Source organism: Cyprinodon tularosa, unplaced genomic scaffold, assembly GCF_016077235.1.
Source record: "Cyprinodon tularosa strain WSP-4 unplaced genomic scaffold, ASM1607723v1 ctg312, whole genome shotgun sequence".
NCBI lineage: Eukaryota > Metazoa > Chordata > Actinopteri > Cyprinodontiformes > Cyprinodontidae > Cyprinodon > Cyprinodon tularosa.
Genome location: NW_024039022.1, coordinates 708275 through 730454, shown reverse-complemented (window position 1 = coordinate 730454; position 22180 = coordinate 708275). Strand labels below are relative to the sequence as shown.

At 39.5% G+C, this 22180-nt stretch overlaps 1 protein-coding gene across 2 annotated transcripts in view; it reads left to right on the top strand.

Annotated features, from left to right (window-relative positions):
- The first annotated feature begins 7906 nt into the window (after positions 1 to 7906).
- plppr2b (phospholipid phosphatase related 2b) overlaps positions 7907 to 22180 on the top strand; it is a 112362-nt gene continuing 98088 nt past the window's right edge. The window contains exons 1-2 of one of the 2 annotated variants that reach the window (XM_038292415.1): positions 7907 to 8356; positions 17339 to 17449. In XM_038292415.1, the coding sequence (XP_038148343.1) occupies positions 17339 to 17449 (111 nt within the window). In that variant the 5' untranslated portion in view covers positions 7907 to 8356. The remainder of the gene's footprint in view (positions 8357 to 17338; positions 17450 to 22180) is intronic. The other variant, XM_038292417.1, reaches the window with a different exon arrangement.

The following is a 22180-nucleotide window of genomic DNA, read 5'->3' as shown; positions in this document are numbered from 1 at the left end:
TCCTGTGATAGCGGGGGAGAATGGGGTTGGGATTGGATAGGCGCCCCACGGCAGCACCTGCCGCTGGAGGACAAGAAAAGGAACGATACGTACTTTCACGTAAGAGCCTCCAAAAGTCGCTAGATTTGTCGCTAGTCGTTTTTTTGAAAAAGAGTCGCTGAAGGGGTCTGAAATATAGTGACAAAGTCGCTGAGTTGGCAACACCAGGGCGCGAAAGTTTATTCCGTTACAAATAATATGCCGACGTCACGTCAATCATTATTTTGGCACTTCAGTTCCAGGTGAAATTTTTCTCATATCTAATGTTCTTTTAATTAGACTGCATGTAGGCTAGTAATGATTACTTTGTGGGTTTGATAGGTCTAAACAGCGGCAACATACAGCTATAAGGACAGTTTGCTCTCACAAGTTCTACATTTATAGTCACACAAAACACACACACACACCGGAACTTGGCGCGCCCCACCTGTCACGTCTCAATTCCCCACCAGTGGGTCGCGCCACACACTTTGAGAACCGCGGGACTAATCTAACTAATAACTTTGACTGTAACTATAACGCAGTTACCATTGCAGATACCCCGTTACTGCGCGTTACTCAGGTCGCACAATGAACCTTTTTCATGATAGGACTCGTGCGCGCCTTGTCATGAGAGAGGATGAGAATGGCTGATATATAGTGAGATTCCGTCTGTCAGTTGGGTAGGTGGGTGTTTCTGCTGGTGGGTGTTAACGTACAGCACACACAGAGAGATGGAGAGTGAGGAGGACTCCAGCAGCAAAACATCGTTTTCCACATGGAAATACCAGTGTTATGTCGAGCTGCGTTTCCCCATCACATAACGGTTTCCCCTGCATCTCCGCACAGCACAGGCGGCACGATTCACCGCGCAAGCGACAGGAAACGCGCATGCTCGCTAAAGGCCGCAACAGTCGCCCTGTGCTCGCGCCACAGGAGAACTATGGAGTGCGTGAACAATCAAAGGATAGCCTATATGGAGAAAGGGAGAAATCTGGATGGATGGATGGATGGATGGATGGATGGATGGATGGATGGATGGATGGATGGATGGATGGATGGATGGATGGATGGATGGATGGATGGATGGATACTCTGCCTTTTCAACCTACTGTATTTTTTATTTTAAACATTATTTGATGGCCTTTGTGGCAGGGATGGAGATCCATATTTTATGTCACACACAGAGTATACATCTAGATAGATAGATGATAGATAGATGTTGCAGTATCTATAACAACCCAAACACACAGGATTTCAGAATTAGACATCCCCAGTTATTAATTTCATACACTCACCAGATCTGAATGCCCTGTTAAAAAACTTCACATGGCGTTCCCCCCTGTCATTTACGTTGAGTTGCAATAAATGATAAACTCTGCAGGTTCTTGTCTTTGTCGTCCGCTCTGTTCAGCTGGCTTTGGAAACACACGGCGAGAAGGTGGGGGCCGGGTGGTGAGGGTTACGGGGGCGAGAAACGCAAAAGTAACGCAATAGTTACTTTTACTAGTAACTAGTTACTTTTATTGTGGAGTAACTCAGTTAGTAACTCAGTTACTTTTTGGGAGAAGTAACTAGTAACTATAACTAATTACTTTTTCAAAGTAAGGTGCCCAACACTGTTCTTGGATGATTTGTCCATGCCACGATAACATTTAGGATGCAGTGTTGTTGTTGACAGCCATCTTAGATTTAGTCTTAGTCTTAAGGGGGGAAAAAATAGTCTTAGTTGCATTTTAGTCATTATGTGATAGTTTTAGTCGGTTTTAGTCGATTAAAACTTAAAAGGTTTTAGTCTATTTTTATGTTGCAAAAAAAAGTTTATTTCTTACAACTTTGAACAACAACCAGATTCTTTACCAGACTGAAAGCTTTTGCCTAGATACTACAGTTGCTGGGTTTAGAATGCTGCCGTGCATTTCATTATTTCTGTTGGTAGAAAACTTTGATTTATAGAATTCAAATAAACTTTTTATGAATTAATGCCCTTATTTATAAAAAAAGTGTCTCACAAAAGTTGTGAAAATAGCAGATCTTGTTCAACACACCATATTGGTTAATATAGCAGACAATCTAACAAAAAGTACAATAAAGAAATGGTTTTTGACATACATTATAAGGTTTCCATTCAAAAGCAAACACTTCCTGATCTACTATGAATTCTGCATTACACACAGATTAATAAAATCTTCATTGCTCCAAAAAAGCAAATAAAAAAACATTCTTCTTTCTACTTTGGCAACTTGGCCCCTGGTTACCACTGCTCAGGGGTAAAAATAGATTTAAATTCATAGGGTTTTGATATAAAAAATACCTAGAGCCTACATAATTGACTTGTAATACCATGGCAATCCAGACCTAAATTGAATGAATATGCTAACTAAAATGTTGAAATATCCAAAGGAAATATAAAAAAAATGTTTTAATAACAATACAAGGAAATATTTTCATCATATTTATATAGATAGAAATAAGAATAATGAGAGATAAAATTAGCTGATGCATGCTGTTGTATGTGCATTTTTTTTTAAGTGGAGAGGTTAGGTCTTTTAAAAAATCCTCCATAATACCTTTAAACAGTGATTTCCTTCATACCCCTCTTCAAAACCAACCAGATATGAGCAAGGCATATTTAAACTCTCCTGCAAACACACTTCCCCACATTGCCTGTGACTCACAGATGAACCAGATGTATTTGTAAAGAAATTACTTTTCTGAGCGTTAATATTAAAATCCAGACCTTTTAATGTGGTTTTATATGCAGGTAAATGGTGTATTTTAAGTTAATTAAAGCCCTCTCTAAACACCAACATACAATCATCATCTTCTCAGGTGATTATAGCCTGCGTTTAAGGCAGGCTGGAATATTTACTTCCTCAGGTTTCAACGGGATCATTTTACTTGTGAATTTGACTATTTATTGTTAATCCAGATAACTTTTTGTCCATTATACCTGAGATCTGAAGGTTCTTTTATTAAAGAGTCATAGGATGATTGGACAACAGTGCTTCAAAATTCCATGTCTTTCAAAAACAAAACAAAACAACCATCATTTATTACAGTTCATTATATTTAACTTGTACCACTATTTGCTTGAACCACACTTTTCCACTATATGTCTTAATTGAGCGAAATATGGGGGCATAAACCTTTAAAATATCAGCAAGAACAAGTTATTTCTTTTTAGTGATGTTCTATATTTAGGGCAGATGATATACAGCTTAGCTGACCTGCGCTAGATCTACTTTTAAAATCCCATTTAGCTGGAAATCTGATGAATTCTTTATGTCTGAAAGTCCCAAGCTTGGCAAATTGAAGCTAAAATGTCCTTGGCTATGATCCACAGCGATAGTATCTGAAATGAGCACATCCAAAGACTCGGCCTACTTCTGATTCCCCAAGACAAGAGAGAGTCTTTACAAGAGGAGCCAGGCAGTGGGAGTTATTATCCTTACAACATGGTATCCCCACTGTGCTGTGTTTGCATGTTGTGTTCACGAAGGACAGTATTTTTTGGTAAAGCAATCTTTCCCTTACATTGCACTGTTGATAGACTTTTGTACAGGGGTGTTCATGTGAACAGGTACCAGCACCTGATCACTCTTCTTTGTGTGCAGGGATCTCCACGTGTAGCATGCTGCTGAGAGTCCAATATGTGTTTATGTGAACGCAGCACACCTGGGAAGAAGGACTGGCTGGGCTGGTTTTAAAAGGGTGTTATTAAGAGACAATGTGCTTATAGACAGTATTCATTAGTCTTTAGTTTACTATTATACACAGCTGCGATAACACCCACACAGATGTTTGCTATTTTATCTCGAGGACATCAAAGAAATCTCCCCTGACAAAAATAAGAAATATAACTTCATATAAATCAATAATTTACTTTTTTACGTTAATCAAACAACAGAAAACATATAAAGGATGCCAATGAGGGGAAATCTGAGGGGAAGAAAGAAAATGTACATTTTCCCGTTAATCTTTTTAAAATACTTACAGTAGATTTTCTGATCATCCCATTTATGCATTTTCTAAGGATTTGGTATCATATCAGTTGTTAATTGTCACCCTCTAGTGATCTGAGCACTTTTATTATTTGGAGCTAGTTTTCTGCTTTTCTTAACTTCTAGTTGTTTCTACTTTCACCATTTTCTTTCTTTGCGTGTGTATTGTGTGGATGTTATTTATGTATTTGCAGTGGCCATTTTTGCAAGTAATTTCTACTTTGCTGCTCTCTTTTTTAACTGAGTGCAGCTTCTGATTTTGCTGCTATATCATTTTTATGCACAGCCTTTGTAACCCCCTGCCACCATATTGTGACACGCATTGGTCGCATTGATGGGCTCACACCGACAGAAGTCATTTTCGCTTATCTGGCTGATTCTGTGGGAGTTAACTGATGTGTATAAACATTTCATGATGTATCTCAGAGGCACAAACAGGTGACCTCAGCTTCACTGCGCATACCGTAGACTGTGTCATCAAATAGGAGGAGCTTGAGCTTCTATCTGCTTGCTAGTTTCAACTCAGATCAGGATGTAATCGTCTGAATTATGGAGTTTGTAATGTTATAGAAAGTTGAACAAAGCCATCAGCATCAGTTTGTATGCGTCCACCAAATTCTCCAGAGATGGAACCAGTTTGCAGAGAACCACCACCTACTCCTAGAGGGGGATCAGGATGACTGTTAGTTTTATCCAGACAGATTTTTTCTAGATAGGCAGAGAGCACCAATGCTGAGGAGAGGTAGCAGCTGGCCAGGGTCTGCGGTGGCGCAAAGACCACGACTGCTTAATTATTTCACAGTCCTTGAATGGGATTTTTGAAGAAAACACCTAAAACAGTCTTAAGAGCATTCCTTATTTCTTTCTTGGTCAACATTTTTCGATGTATTCCATTTAGATTTAAAAAAGCTTTGTCTCGCCTGCACCTCTTCAACTGACGTCCAAACCCCCACTAGTTCCTGATCGGTTGCTACAACGAGATTTCACAGAAAAATTCAGATTTTTCAACCTCAGTGGTCACTGCTCCACTCTGACCACATGGTGAGACTAGTGCCTTCCCGCTTTGATTATATGGAATTCCCTGCTTGTCACTTCACTGTTCTTTCCAGCTCCATTTTCATTGTAAAGACTGTGGTGTCCACAGATCTTGCTGGCTCTAAATCAAGCCACAGACTCTGTATCACACTAATAACGTCAAACCATAATGCTGCATATTTGCACCACGTATATTAATGCTCTGAACTTCTACATCCTTACGTTATGCACCATGTTTTTTCTCCCTCACTGTTTACATATCTGATTAAATGTGTGTGTATATTATATATATATATATATATATATATATATGTTTATACTACACATATGTATGTGTGTATATGTACCTAAGTATGTATGTATGTGTGTACCTGTATAGCCCTCAGAGTGAGGACCATTTTTCCAATTCACCATCAAATTGAGAACCAGTTGTTTTAAAGTGAGGACAATTTGCCTGTCCTCACATGCTATTTTGCTAATGGTTAGGTTTAGGGCTAAGGTCTCAATTGGTTAGAGTTAGGGTTAGAGTGAGGTATGCATTGGTAATGGTTAGTTTTAGGGTTAGGGGATAGAACGAGTTGAAAATGACTGAAAATCAATTTAAGTCAATGGGAGTCAACACATGGTCCTCACTATGATGGCAGAACAAGTATGGGTCTGTATGTTTGTGTATGGATGGATGGATAAAAGGACGGTCGGACAGACAGACAGACAGACAGACAGACAGACAGACAGACAGACAGACAGACAGACAGACAGATAGATAGATAGATAGATAGGTAGATAGATAGAATGCTTTGCTCGTAGATAATATGCTGCAAGGGAAAAAGAGGCAGCACAGAATGCTGTGTGTGAATTAAATGGTGTGAATAAAGTAATTGTCCTATAAAAGGCATATAGATGTTAATGTACCATGTTTTTTCTGTGCATTGGTTTCCATGGACGTTCAGCACCTGCGTTTCTTTTCTGCATTTGTGAAAGGTTGTTTACCTCATTTGTAAAGGACTGATTAGTAGGCATTACTGATTATGTCTTTCTTCTACCTCCACTTCAAATGCCAGTGAAAGAGAGTAATTAGATAGAGTTTCCTATTAACAGATTTTTCTGTGTGTCTGCATGTGTGATTGTGTCACACTCAGGTTTCTGAACTCAAGGATTTGCCTGCAAGGCCACTTGTTTCATCCACATTGTCTGTACCCTTTTACATGTGTGGATATTTCTGAACACGCACATTTCCTCTTTTGATATTCCACTTCGTGAATCCAGCAGGTTTCCATGGGAACTATGCGATCAGTGACATTGTACGATTTTATCCATAATACTCGGGTGGAGGGAAAAAGCCACTTTGCCATGAGTGGTCCGTGGTCCCACTTCAGCTGTGAGTGATTTGTTTGAGTGTTAAAGAAGGGTGGGCGGCTGGTTCCTGACATCCTTGGATTCTGGAAGAAGCTGTGATGGGTTTTCTGATTTTGTCTTCTTAAGAGCGATGCTAGACAGATTTCTATTCCTAAGCTTTTATCTAACGTAAGGGAAATTTCTGATGTAAAGACACTGAAGTGTAATAACCAATATCCCCTGTCAGTAATGTTAGGGAGGTGGAGAAAACTTCCCAAGACAATTAACTATTCAAACAAAGAAGTGTATATGGGTAGGAAACAGATGGAAAATTGCATACAGGGCTTTTAAATTACCTTATTTATATATGAAGGTTTTTGACCCCTCCGTTAAAGGCTGTTTTTTTCTTTCTTAACATAGATGGCTTCCTATACGTCCATCTCAAACCACCTGTCTTCTTTGTCCAAAATGTGAACATTTTGTTTCTCAAAAGCATTTCCTTTGTCCATAAGGTCTAGATGTACTGCACCTTATGGAATTCAATTTGCGTATTTTCGAAGCCAAAACAATACTTTTTTTTTGGTCCTCTTTATAAAGCCTCAAACTCAGCACTCATTCTGACATTTTTAATTGAATTAAAAAAGCTTCCTGGATGGAAGTGAAACGTCTTCAAACTTGGAAACAAAGTCCAGTGGATTGTTTTTGTCAGTCCAGTATAAAATACCAGTAAAATAAGTGTAAAATTAGTAAAATGTGAAGGTTTCCAAAGTAAGGCTCTTATTTTTTATTGCAAAGAGGGTTAGAATCTGAGGCAAATACAGCCTTTGCCTCAATGCCTTCAGTAGATATCCCAGTGCATGGAACTGCACTCTCTGCATGCATGTTTAAACATTTACTAAAAGGCTAAACCACAGAAAAAAAACATTTTTATGCATGCTTAATCTGATACTTTCACAAAAATACTAAGGGCCGTTGATTCGGCACTGATTTAGTTGTAATTTGTTTAATGTAACGCTGCTCCATTAGGTAATGGACACACCTGTACATAAAAAAGAGAACAACCTCCAAATCCTCCTGTAGAGCTTTGCGACCAAAGGCCTATGACCTACATAGGGACATGTGTGGGTTGCACTCCACTTTTCTGCTTGACAATGCATCATTAACCCACTTCTGGCTGTTCAGAGCTGAGATCCCATATCACCTGAGCTCCCTCGTTGAGTGTGAGTCAAGGTGTTTAAAAAAAAGAAAAGGATTGAAAGACCCAGCTTTGACTATCATCTGATAATTCAGCTATTTCTCTCCTGGCTTTCCTTGTATAACCACAGATACTAGTTCAGAGCGAACAACGTCTCTCTGTACCAGAGTAGTTTCCAGGGGGACTAAAGTACACCGTTTTAGCCACAGTGTTGCTTCAGCCTCCAACACACACTCTCCTTTCTGCTTTCATACTCCCATCTCTCTCTCTTTCTTAAATTCCCTCTTCCCACAGTTTTTCCCTTCTCTCTTTCTTCCCCACACGCAGATGCAGATGCTGTCTCTCTCACACACCTTCTCCTCCTCTGCTGGTATCCACCAGCAACTGCACGAAGCAGGCAGCCCATGGATCCCATCACTTGACTAATTAGCCTGGAAGTGCTGCTGAAGATCCTCATATTTCGCCTGCCGACCCAGCAGCAGAGCGCAGACAGATATAGAGCAGCAGTCTGGCTGCAGGCTGAGTGCCTGGCAGTGGGCAGGCTCTCTATCTCTCTCTATTCACACTTAGCACTGAAAGGCTTATAAGTGGCAGAGCGGCGGAAGTGAGGGGCGGCAATGCTTTGAAAGAGAAGAAAAAGAGGAGAAAGAGAGAGATCGGAGCTGAGACCACGAAAAGACCACAGGATGCGACTTCGCTGCAGGAGCAAATCCCCTTAGACTTCCAAGGCAGCTGCAACAACTGCTTCCGACACACACAGAAAGATAAGGTGAGACTTTTCCAAACAGCAACTGTGTGTGAGTGTGTGTTGAGTGTGCAGGAGAGAAAGGTAAAGAGAGGAGGAGTGAAAGACGTCCTCCTACAGATGGTATTCCTGCTGTGCCACTCCTAAGGTTCAACAATGTGGGTCACAGGGATGCTCAACTGCACACACACACACGCATATGAACTAAAAAAAAAAGACAACTGCTTACTGTTCTAATATCTAAATCTGGATGCTGACAAAACAGCTTCTTCAACAGTGAAAGAAGTGGGATCAAACCTGAATGTGTGCCTGGATGTTTGTGTGAACCACTGCATGTGTGCCAGTGAGGTTTTTTAGTCTTTTTGTTGCCGTGGTGCCAGTGAAAGGCTTAAAGATGCACATAATAGTGCACAGCATGAAAAAATCAGCCATGGCAGGCTTTTTGCTTGGTTGCATCAAACAGCTTCAGAAGAGCAACACATAAAGGACATATCCAAATACTGTATGTACAGCATAGCGCCTGTCTGGGTGTGTGTATGCATAGATAGGTTCTTTTTATCTTCTGACATGAATATTACAACGTGCTCTCTGTGGATTGTGGATGTTTTGAAACATGCTTTTCGTTGAAATCATCTCATGCTTTTTAAACAGGAACTCAAAAATCAAACCTGTCATATATATGCAGGGATGTTGTTGCAGTGTATAGTGCTTTGAATTTTTTATTTCGTGCAAATATATTATTTGAAAGATGCACTGATCGTGGTATTGTGGACAATTTCAGAACTGTAGTTTTAGAGAACTTAGCTATGATTATAGCTAATATTCTCTTTGTGACGGGTCATTAATTATTTATATTCAAAGTTCGACTGTAAAAACAAAAACTAAATGGGTGTTATCAGTCCTAACTGGATTCAGTGATCTCTCTGTTTATTTGCTACAGAATGCAACCCCTTGCCAAAAGCGTGTCTAAATCCAGGGGGCTTCATAGATGAAACAGCAAAGTTGCTGTGAAATGTTCAGCCTTCTTGTAATATGCTTAAATTGGCTGGGGGTTGATTCAGCCATTTGCTGGTTCATAAAAGTATTCCCAAGGCTGGTATTAACGGACATCTTGCAACAAAATGAGTAAATTTCGTGCCCCAAAGCAAGGGCTATAAAACGGCTAGGGCGAAATGGCGAAGGAATGAAATGACCAGTAACCCTCAAAGTCTCCCCTACAGTAGCTTTAACAGAAAGCAGAAAACACAGTTTCATTTTAAAAGGCTTTATTTTTTTAACTTCTTGCAGATATGAAACTCTGAGTTTTCAACCTTCAGTACCCACTTCCACACCAAAAAGTGGTTGCACTTTTTGTGCTAAAAAAAATCCCGTTACCATTCCTTACCTTGCAAGTTTGTGGAATTGTCGAAAATTTGTGAACGAATAATATCCCAAAAGTACAGCTGGCCAGGAGCCAATAGATGCTTTAGCCATGAATACAGAAATGTTTCGAACTAATGAAATTCAACGACGTGCATTATGTTACTCTGAGGCACTAGGCTGAAGCAAAACAAATATGGCTGCACCAGTGGACGTACCTTTTGACTACAGTATTCAGTCTGTTTTAGCTGGAAACGTCTATTACTTTTTTCGCAACCCCAGCAAAAGGATGCGATTTGTGCCCTTAGGGATGTGAAGATGCTTGATAGTTCCTCCTGACCCCGTTTGAGCTGAGCATAGAGCTTAATTTATAGGTTACCTCCACTAGTAGTGAAACAAATCAAGAAGGTGATACATCACAACTGCTACTGCTGCTGTGATTGGCTAAAAGCTTGACATGGGAGGTAGGTGCCACTTGGTGGTTTACCCATTCGGCTCAAAGAATTGTTTTGAATTGTACAGTACCTTCTTTTCCTGAACACTTTCCACAGGAGCCTTTCCAGACAGAATACGACATAAATCTTTTCTTACTAACAATCTTCATTTATAATGTTGCCATATCAATTTAATTCGTTTTAAAATAGTGAGTTTTTAGAGTTTAGTGATTCTTCAATTGGTATATATGTCAGTGTAAATGCATATATATATATATATATATATATATATATATATATATATATATATATATATATATATATATATATATATATATATATATATATATATATATATATATATATACCAATTGTGGTGTTGAGCTTAAAAGTTAGGGTTGATGTTTTTTTCTCTTTAAAAAATACATTTTAAATTTTTGAAACATATTTCTATGTTAATTGAAAAGCCCGTTGAGGTTTCATTAATACAAAGCATCTTTTTTTTTTATTTACCTGCTTCAAAATGAGTGGAGATATTGATGAAGTGTCTTTCTTTCTCTTTACAGTTTTTCATTTTTAATTCCTGCTTTATCAAAGCATGCTTTATTAATAATTGACTGTTTGGTTCTACATTTATTATCATTCTTCTGATAAATTCCCTGCCTGTTCGTAAAGGGCTGAAGGACTCGCCCTTTTATCTATTATTCCACATTACTCATTCAGGGCCAAAATACAGGCATGAATGCAGTCCAGTTTTCTGAAGTGGAGCGCTCCACTTTAGCCGTAACAATCACTGATTGAGGAAAGGCCTGACGAGGCGGCGTAAAGTTGGGGAGATAATTGTTTCCAAGGAGATGAGGGAATAAGCGTGTTAGCTGCAGAGAAAAAACAGCTGGTCCTAAGATGAATAAATTACATATGGAGGGTTGATGTTTTTTTTCCCTTATCAGCGATAACAGAAGATTAGAGAGTTCACAACTCCCAACAAAACACTTTCAAGGGCGAAAGATCTTTTGAGGTTTCTCTGCATTTTAAGAGCAGAGGACTGGCATTATTTAACGTGATCATTTGCATGTCAGAAACCCCAAAGCATCTCACAAGCTCTTACTCTCACAGTCTTCTTGTGTTGTGTAGCTTGTCTGTCTTCTACCTGTTATCCAACTATCACAATTACTTCCCCTTGCTGAATCGGCTTGGTTTTTACCTCACTCTCTACTCTCCTAACTCCTAATGTCTGCATCATGACTTTGTCTCTTTGTTATCTCTTTATGTCAGGCTTTTGTTTTTGATCATCACTCCTCTGTTTCCACTCTAGTTCTCCTCCTTTCAGCCCCATTTTCCTCTCTTCCATCCTCCCATTGCCTCCTTGTTAGGTTTGTGTATTTGCCTCTGTATACCTGGGTTTGTATTCTATGTATCATGCAAGATGTTCCTTTGTGTGCATCTACAAGCCTGTGTTTTTGTGTGTGAGTGAAGAACTGTATTTGTACGTTTTCATAGAAAAGAGTTTTTTTTTTTTTTTTTTTATTCTTTTGGTATTGATAAGATTCCCCCTGTAACTCAGAGAGTATTATGTGCAGAAATAGAGGTCGCATAGGGTATCAGAAATCTCACTTTATGAGTGCACGGTTGACACAATATTCAAAGCTCAAAGCGTCCTCATTAGAGTTTGAGGTCTTTGAATTTTCACACACTTCCTGCTTCTTTGGTTCACTTAAAAGGGCTATTTCTGTGTAACTGCTGACGTTTCTGTAAATGTTAGAGAAAATCAACCTTTACTTTATCTGATGAACTGGATGCAACATTTGATTGAGCCACTGTTTAATTGTTGCCTTAATTTAATAAATATTTGAACATTATAAATTTGGGGGGGGGGGGGGGGGGGGGGGCATCAAAAGAACATTATGATTGATTTGGATATAAAATTAGTCAATGTAAAGTCAATGACTTGATTAATTTGGTAGAGTTTCCTTACTGAATATAGAAAACCTTTAACGAATCTGAATTGTCTTTGTTTGATCCTTTGAGATGACTTGTGTTGTTATTTGGCACTATACATACAGTAAACTGAATTGAAGTATTCAATTAAATTTTATACTTTTAATAAAATTAAGACAGTAGTATAAGTATAAAATTAGTTTGACGGATGAGGAGAAAGTTTTATCTAAACCCAAACTCAGGACTATGATGATGAAAGCGTTTATCAACATGTAGCCTTTAAACCAATAGGAAAACTGCATCAGCCACCCTACGATTGCAGCACTAAAACGTTTTCAGGACAGATATTGTTCACTTTGAAGGCCTGATCCTGTGTAACTGCTTATGTTTCTGTAAATTGCAGAGAAAGTCAACCTTTATCTGAACTAACCGAGCTCACATGAATGTGTAAAAAGAGGCTCAGTAACATTGAAATACCAACCCATTTGCCCAGTTTATAGTTTCTCTGCAAAAAACTTGACATTTATTTCTTAGCTGCTCTGCATTCTGTTCATTCTACTGACTGTGTTTTAATGTTCCTCATCCTAATTCCTGCATTATTGGGCTTGTTCTTCTCTGTTGGATTCTGCTGTTCCTGTTGCACTTGTTCCTTCGTGGTTCCCACCAATTCTGTAGGTTTTCAGGTTAATCGTATAATAATGTCTCTAGCAGCCATTCAAAATGTCCCTTCCCAGTCAAATGCCAGCCGAATGGCAGCCTGCTCCCCTGCGACTCCCAGCCAAATCCCCTCCAACTTCCAGCCACTGACTCTCACCTGGGCATGCATTTTTTTACTGTGACTCCACTCTTTCACTTAATTGCATGGTCTGATCAGGAGATGACGCTTCTCTTTAGTTCTTAATATACAAAAATCATGACAGAAAAAATGTTTTAGTACAAAGATTGATGTATAAAAAGGAATTGTAGAGAGCAGTCAAGGACCAGCCAAGGGCCCATCAAGGAAAGTGGGGACATTTTGAATGCCTACCACTGTATATGCCTTGGTCCTGTTGGCAACTCGCATTCATGAAAAAAACCCTTCATTGTCCACCTTTCTGAAGGAGTAACTGAACTCCTACTTTGCATATAAACTCTAAATTGGGTCCTAAAGGTGCTTTCTTGATTTTGCTTCATTAATTTTGACATCTCTACTGTATGTCAACATTTTTAATTACAAACAATACCACTTGATACACGCCAACGTCAAACATCCACGTTTTGGTATAATGGTGTTTGATTTACTGTTGAACTTGGAACTGGGAAGTCGGAGTGACATATGCCCCATTTACATTATCCCTCTGAAACTGATCCAGTTCTAACCGAGCTTGGATCAGTTAACCATGCCAAGCATTGTCCTTACGACCTTATACACATATTACTCAAATTTTCACGGCTCCTTGCCTCCTATCAGCGGCCCGTGATACTACAGCTCTGAAGGCGGGAATTATGCAAGCAAAAAAAATGGCGCCGACCATACCATTCAGGAACTTATGTGCCTAAATAATAATAATAATAATAATAATCCCAGATAGCGCCATGCTCTTTTGATGCCATTTATTGTTAATAGGGTGAGAAGAATTTTGTGTTGCAAGCTGGTGAAGAGATCTGTGAATTGCAAAGCCGGACACGCCGGGAAACCCGCAAACTGAAACAGCTGACTGTAAATAGGAGATCACTATCTGCTAATGCACTCTTTGTTATCAGAGAACTGAGCCAAAACTAAACTGTACCAAGCCCTACTGTTTAACTAGTACACTGCTCAAAAAAATTAAAGGAACACTTTAAAAAACGCATCAGATCTCAATGGGGAAAAAAATCATTTATTTGTACTGATATGGACTGGGTGATGGGTTAGGAACAAAAGGTTGCCACATCATTTGTGGCACGCTAGTCTATTTAGCTGAAATTTCATTGCAGCAACTCAAAATGGTATTCAGTCATTTGTATGGCCCCTACGTTCGTGTATGCATGCCTGACAACGTCGGGGCATGATCCTAATGAGACGATAGATGGCGTCCTGGGGTATCTTCTCCCAGATCTGGACATCACTGAGCTCCTGGACAGTCTGAGGTGCAACCTGGTAGCATCGGATGGATAAAAAAAAAATGTCCCAGAGGTGTTCTATTGGATTTAGGTCAGGCGAGCGTGGGGGCCAATCGATGGTATCAATTCCTTTATCCTCCAGGAACTGCCTGCATACTCTCACCACATGAGGCCGGGCATTGTCGTGCACCAGGAGGAACCCAGGACCCACTGCACCAGCATAGGGTCTGACAATAGGTGCAAGGATTTCATCCCAATACCTAATGGCAGTCAGGGTGCCGTTGTCTAGCCTGTATAGGTCTGTGCTTCCCTCCATGGACATGCCTCCTCAGACCATCACTGACCCACCACCAAACCGGTCATGCTGAACGATGTTACAGGCAGCATAATGTTCTCCACGGCTTCTCCAGACCCTTTCACGTCTGTCACATGTGCTCAGGGTGAACCTGCTCTCATCTGTAAAAAACCACAGGGTGCCAGTGGCGGACTTGCCAATACCGGTGTTCTGTGGCAAATGCCAATCGAGCTCCACGGTGCCGGGCAGTGAGCACAGGGCCCACTAGAGGACGTCGGGCCCTCAGGCCACCCTTGTGAAGTCTGTTTCTGATTGTTTGGTCAGAGACATTCACACCAGTGGCCTGCTGGAGGTCATTTTGCATGTTAACGATTCACTCTTGCTTTCTAAGTATGCATCAAAAAAAGTCAAAGTACTGTTATTGCATATCTGTGAAGATTCTCAGTCATCCAGTTCATGGTCAAGCTTTAAAAGTTCAGTCTAGGCAACTGGACGTGAAGTTTTCTAGAAGACATATTGCCTCTCATCCAAGAGGATTCCTCTGATCTAACTAGTGATGGGGAGCTTTGAGATTAATATAATTTAGGTCTAACTAAAAATGATGGGAACCAAATGGTGACTCTGATCCCTCCTACTCGATTGGCCAAGAAAGTCACCTGGGGTGTTAATGATCATTAGGAGGTTCTGATGGGTCGGTACTTCCCTAATCAGAGCGGTTTCTGTAATATGCCTCATTCAATTTATCTCACCCTTGTCTAGAGTTAGGAGACAACCGCTCTCCGTCATCTCACTCCCAACTCCCCACATAACTCCAGCAGAGATACAGGTCCAAGGTTTCTTTTATTTGGCTGAGAAAAAAAAAAGGCACAGTCTAATATCTGATCTCACACCAGGTTGAAGTGCACAGGGATATGGTGCTGGTTGAAAAGCCTACTGAGTTTTTCAGAGACTTCAGCAACCTATGGACATATGGCAGTGCTACCCACTGCTCGTTAGAACTGAGGAAGCCTTTTGGATGAGGGGATGAGGGGTGAAACCTCTTCTAGCTCCCTGTTCTTTTGCCTTAAGTGAACTTTTCAAGCGCTGCTGTTAACTAGTCTCTTATTCGTGTATTTTGTTGATTCATTTATTGTTCTTTATTGTTGTTTGTAAAAAAAAAAAAAAAAAATTCTGAAATTAATTCCTATTCATTCATTCATTCATTCAGTCAGTCAGTCAGTCAGTCAGTCATTCATTCACTCATACTTTTGTAGTATAGTTTAACTAGTTTGAATGATCTAAACCCTGGGTGTAAACCAGGGTTTCATAAAAGAGAAAAAATAATTATTGTTTAAGGCAATCCTACTTATTGTTAGGATTGTCTTAAACATATCAGATCTGAACAGTTTTATCTTGCTTTACTTAAAACACATCTCTTTAAAGATCAAGTGGCTATAGACACTTGGATTGTAGGAAATCTGTCTGATTTAACTGAGACTTTAGATAAAACAATACGACATCCAACAGGCGGGTTAAATCAGCCAAAGAAGTGTGCCCCTTCCTCTGTCTTGTGATTGAAGTCTGACTCTATGGGTATCCAGGGCCTTTCTTTACTCAATAATTTTATGCCTTGGTTATCCGTTGTCTATTGGTTTTAAATTAACTGAATTATTTGCAGCTTTGTTTATACTGTCACCAAATAACTTGAAACTTAAATGTTTCCCATTCAGTGAAACCCGTATAAGTGTCCGTCACTCAATACTCTTCAGGAACATATTAAAAGGCCGCTGTCTTTTTGTGCAGGTGAACACTATAAACTTCAACCTGAGTGCCTGGGTTCTGGATCACAGTGGAAGCAATAGAAATCTTTTAATGAAACACAGCCGATTATTTTCTATGATTAAAAACCTCTCATAGGAAATCTGTTTCCATCTTAATCAGCCCAGAGTTTATTTGTATTTTCAGCTCTTAAAATAAGGAAAAAAATAAAATGATTCATACAATTTAAGCAGTGATTTTCTTCTATTTTGATTTACAAAAGAAACATAATGCTACAACACATACAATAGAAATACTAAAAGAAAAAAAAAATTCTGGTTCTTTTTACTTTTGTTGTGAAAATTCAATTCTAATATCTTTATAAAACGGCTAAAGCTGCAAAGACTAGTATTTGTTATTATAGAAAATCAGTTAGTTTTCTATATAATTTTTAGCCTGTATTAAGAGCCATTGTAGAGGCTCCAAAGAGCCACATGTGGATCTGGAGGTGCAGGTTGCAGACCACTGCTTTAGTGCAACAAAACCTCTATTACACCTATGGATCAATGCTGCAGGAAGTGGTCACAAGCTAATTGAAAGAAGTAACAGATTAAGGGGAATGCTCGAAGCAACAAATGACCTGCCCCTTGGCTGTTTAATGTCCAATTTGGGAGAAAATATATGTAGTTAGCTTCATCAGAACATAAGAAAAAAACATGGAACAAATGATCCCACCAGCAATCAAGCCTGATCAATTCCCTCCATCCATCCGTTTGTGCGTCCATCCATCCATCCATCCATCCATCCATCCATCCATCCATCCATCCATCCATCCATCCATCCATCCATCCATCCATCCATCCATCCATCCATCCATCCATCCATCCATCCATCCATCCATCCATGCGCCTAGAGATAAACCAGCTGCATATCTGCGAGGATTGCAGGAGAGAAATAGATGAATTGGTCATTTTTGTGTGTTGACTACCTTTGTGTTGTACTTATTCCATCCAAGGTTTTTCAAAGGGTCCAAAATTAGTTATTTTTAAAGCTAGCAGCTACACTGGTTTATAGCTTTCTTTATGCTCAGAATGTTAAATTTCATTAAACAGGAATGCATTTGATAGACAAAAGCCTTACAGTGTGCTGTAACTCCCACAGATGATGGACAGTCAGCGACCATCTCAGGGGAGGCCCATGAGGAACCTTCCTGCAGACAGAGGCCAGCTAAAAACCAGCACTTACATTGTGCCCTGCTTCCTCTTTGTGGAGGTGAGTTTGAAATATTCTTCAGAGTGATTTTAAGGAAATTGTCAAGTAAAAAGCTGCTTGCTACATTGGTAGTTACAGAAGCATCTGGGAAGTTTAAATCCAATAAAAGACGCTAATGGGCATTAAAAAGAAAAAATTTCCATCATAAAATGATTCTCTTATTTCCCTTGCATCTCTATTTTGCATCCTTTCATGTGTTTTTCATGGCAGATTAACGTGAACGCCTGTCAGCTGCAGAAAGCGCGTCAGATGGCAGGCTTTGTTTTCAGTTCACTGACTCCCAAAAGGAGTGATTGATTTGGATGAATTACCACAAATGGGTAATTATCCTCAGCCCTTGAATCACTAAGTGATAACATTTAAACGGATTGTGAGGGTATCTATCAAGGAAGTCCTCCTGAATGCTTTCTTTCCTCATGAACTCCTGCTACTCTCTCTCTGTCTCTTCCCACAACTCTTAATTTCTCTGTGTAATCCCTAAATGACCTGGCGAAGCCCTCGTGGTCGTTGCTTATATTTCCAAATTAATTGGCCTAATTAAGAAGGGAAACCCAATTTGGCCATCCCACTTTTAGCATGCTGTAAGTCATCTGAACCACAGCTGTGATGGAAGGATGAGTTCAATTAGCCTTTTGCTTTTTTTTTTTTATTCTATAATAGCTAATGCAATTAAAACATGTCTCTGCATAAATCGCTTTGCAGATGTCATCATCTCTGTAAAGGATTTTTATAAATCTTATGTTACCGACACAATCTTTAATTTTATTGGTATTTTAGAGATGATCAAAAAGCAGTGAATATTTGTGAAGCATGGAGCCCAGATTTAGTAAAGATTTTGAACATGTACAGTAAGAGTGTACAAACCTAAATCGGCTTAGAGCTCTTCTGCTCCACTGTATTCATTTTCTAGACAGAGCCAACAATGCAGCCAGTTTACTATTACCTTCTCCAAAATAGAAAGTCCTTCTAGATCAGTACTTCTGTGCTCCTTTTGTGTTTATCTGCAACCCCCAGTCTTCCTTGTTGAAGTCTGACACAAATTAAAGGCTTGTTATTTCGGATCTTATTATTTGCATTGGCAAAAACATTTATCCAGGTGTTATCTAGAGCTCCTACTTTCATTTATTTGCTGTGTCCTGTTTATGGCTTTTGGCAAACTGCAGAAGTAGCTCTGAGATAGTTTTCTCTCTGCCTTGCCCCTTTGATTTACATATGTTGAATTGAACAGACTGCAAAATGTTCAAAGCTTAAGGACCTTTTTTTATATAGCATAACTCTTTTGAGGCAAGGCAAATGTATTTGTATAGCACAATTCACTACAAAGACGATGCAAAGTGCTTTACATGATTAAAATATAGGAAAATAAAACAGAATCAAAGGAAGTAGGAAAAAAATGAAATAAAAAATGCAGAAACAAAAAAGAACATTAAAAACAGTTGGACTAAAGAAAATAAAAAAAGTTGAACTAATGATGTTTCAGTTGAACTGTTTAACTAGAACAGTCGAAGGCAATCCTAAACAAGTGGGTTTTTAGTCTTGATTTAAAGGAACTCAGGCTTTCCGCTCTTTTACAGTTTTCTGGATGTTTGTTCCAGATAAGTGAAGCATAGGAACTAAACGCTGCTTCTCCATGTTTAGTTCTGGTTCTAGGTATGCAGAGCAGGCTGTAGCCAGAAGACCTGAGTGGTCTGGAGGGTTGATACACTGATAGCAAGTCTGTGATGTATTTAGGTGCTAAGCCATTCAGAGATTTATAGACTAACAGAAGTATTTTAAAGTCTATTATCTGAGATACAGGGAGCCAGTGGAAGGACTTTAGAACTGGCGTGATGTGCTCTTAGTCTTAGTGAGGACACGGGCAGCAGCGCTCTGGATCAGCTGCAGCTGTCTGATCCACTTTTTAGGCAAACCTGTGAAAACTAGTGTTGCACCGATACCGATACCAGTATCGGACAGGGCCCCGATACTGCCCTAAAATGGTGGTATCGGTATCGGCGAGTACCAACAAATAGGGCACCGATATCATTTTGAGAGCCATAAGTTTATTCAACTATTGTCACCCACTCCTGGTAGGCAATAAAAAGTTCTACTGGATTCACTTTGTATTAGATTTTTTCCTGCTTCACAAAGGTAGGCAGCAGCTTGACAAAGCCATGATGGCAATTATTTTACATTATAATGGTATCGGTATCGGCCGATACTGCACAGCCAGGTATCGGGTATCGGTATCGGGGCCAAAAAATGGCATCGGCGCAACACTAGTGAAAACACTGTTGCAGTAATCAATTCGACTAAAAATAAACACATGGATTAGTTTTTCCAGATCATGCTGAGACATTATTCCTTTAATCCTGGAAATGTTCTTCAGATGATAGAAAGCCGACCTTGTAATTGTCTTTAAATGCTTTTTGAGATTCAAGTCTGGTCACTGCAATTTGTGTTCTTTGGCTTTCATGATGCTCTCTAGTCACTGATGTTCTCCAAGAAAACATATGAGGCCTTAAAGGAATAGTACACCCAAAACATGATTAGCCTTCATTTTCTACTCACCTCCATGCTGAACAACACTCTGGAGTACTTTTTTGATATCTCAAATGCATCTGGAGATCTGGGAGGCTTCTTGCTGTCTGCTGACATTCAAATAATGGAGGTCTATGGCGCCCGAGGCAGAAAGGTCCATAAAAGTCCACAAAAACGTGTCAATATTCCTCCATACTGCTCGTCCAATGTAATCCAAGTGTCCTGAGTGGGTAGCATCCAGAATTTACTCGAAACGAAGTCATTTAGAATGTTTTTAGAGCATAAACAGTAGTGTATAGGATTTCCTAATAGCGCCCCCATGCGCGCTCACGATTCTACAGAAGCCGGCAGACCAAACCGGAAGGAAGTGCGCATTCAGCGTCTGGTCTGCCGATAATGCAAGCGTAGAAGAAGAAATGTGCTGTTTACCTGTGCAAAGAAAGAAACAACGAAAGAAAAATGTCTGAGGACTTCAGTGTTGAGGAAGAGCATGAGTTCTTTGCCGAGCTGAATGCGCTGGTTTGGTCTGCCGGCTTCCGTAGAATCGTGAGCGCGCATGGGGGCGCTATTAGGAAATCCTATACACTACTGTTTAGGCTCTAAAACGTTCTAAATGACTTCGTTTCGAGTAAATTCTGGATGCTACCCACTCAGGACACTTGGATTACATTGGACGAGCAGTATGGAGGAATATTGACAAGTTTTTGTGGACTTTTGTGGACCTTTCTGTCTCGGGCGCCATAGACCTCCATTATTTGAATGTCAGCAGACAGCAAGAAGTCTCCCAGATCTCCAGATGCATTTGAGATATCAAAAAAGTACTCCAGAGTGTTGTTCAGCATGGAGGTGAGTAGAAAATTAAGGCTAATCATGTTTTGGGTGTACTATTCCTTTAAGAGAAAATCCACAATGCCTTCTGAAGGCTGTTGGCTTTACGGGATTTTGTTTTGGGATGTTAGAATAAAAGACTTGTCTTATTTATATTACCATTTTCCCTTTAATTAAATAATTGTTCAATTTTTTTGAAATGGACCATCATGCAAGATCTGATTACAATACATTGGTGGTTGTAGCTGTAGAGAGGGGTATGAGTGTAAAGCTGAAAAACTTGAACTCTTATATATGTCAGGTTGTGTGGAGGTTTATAGAGAACCCAAATGCAGAGATGGGAGCTGAGGGGGTTTCTTGCAGATCTAATAATAGTGGCAACAGAAGCATATATCTAAAAATTACTGATCAAGGAACACAGGACCCAGAAGACAGGGGGACACATAGGTTAAGGAGGGAATGAAGAAATGAAATAAACAGCAACTACTACTACAGAGAAGTATAAATGCCAAACAGAACAAAGAATGGTGTAATCAACTGATTGGGAGCAGGTGTGGACAGAAGGACCTAGAAGGGAGCTAGGGGGATGGAGACTGACACAAGGGGGCAACAAGGAGTAAACAAGAAATACATAAGAACTCAAGTACAACCAAAACAATAACTAGAATGATACAGAATGAAAATGAAACCAGTCACTTAGAAACTACAGAAAGACATTAAACAAATTGTAACAAAAAATTTAAAAAGATAACTTAATAGAAAAAAAAGCCCAGAAAAGGCAGAATTATGACTACATATGATAAACAATCCTGGACGATAGAAAAAGAGAAGATTGGTGAGATACGTTTATGATAGAAGCCCAAACTTTAGACCTTGTTTTTTATTGTTTTTGTTAGATCTGAGTTCTGCTCCTCTTTAAAGAGTTCCGTGGAAGAACCTTTTTCAACCCTTTTCTTCTTTCTGTTTGTGTTCATTCATAACCTCCTCTTGAGATCCTCCTTTTGGTTTTAAACAGTTCAGCCCAAACCATTAATGTTATGTTTCTGCCTACATGAAACCACTCAGTAAATTTTATCTCATATTTTACAATTACTCAGAGCTTTGCATACATTTGCTCCTCCCCTCCTACGGTATTCTCTTTGATGCTCTGGACTCGTTTGAAGGCGCTCTTCTCACACAAGTTCCTGACATCACTTTTTTTAAACACTCATTCACTTGAGTAATTACATCATTTGCACCAAATCTCCCCATTTTATCCCTTTTACATAAAATCTAATCACTCCCTCCACCCACTCGTGCCTGTCTGCAGTCATCACCTCTTCTTGCTCCTCAGTGCTTCTGTCCTTCATACCCCCCCTCCCCTTTTTTCTAATGTTTCTGATA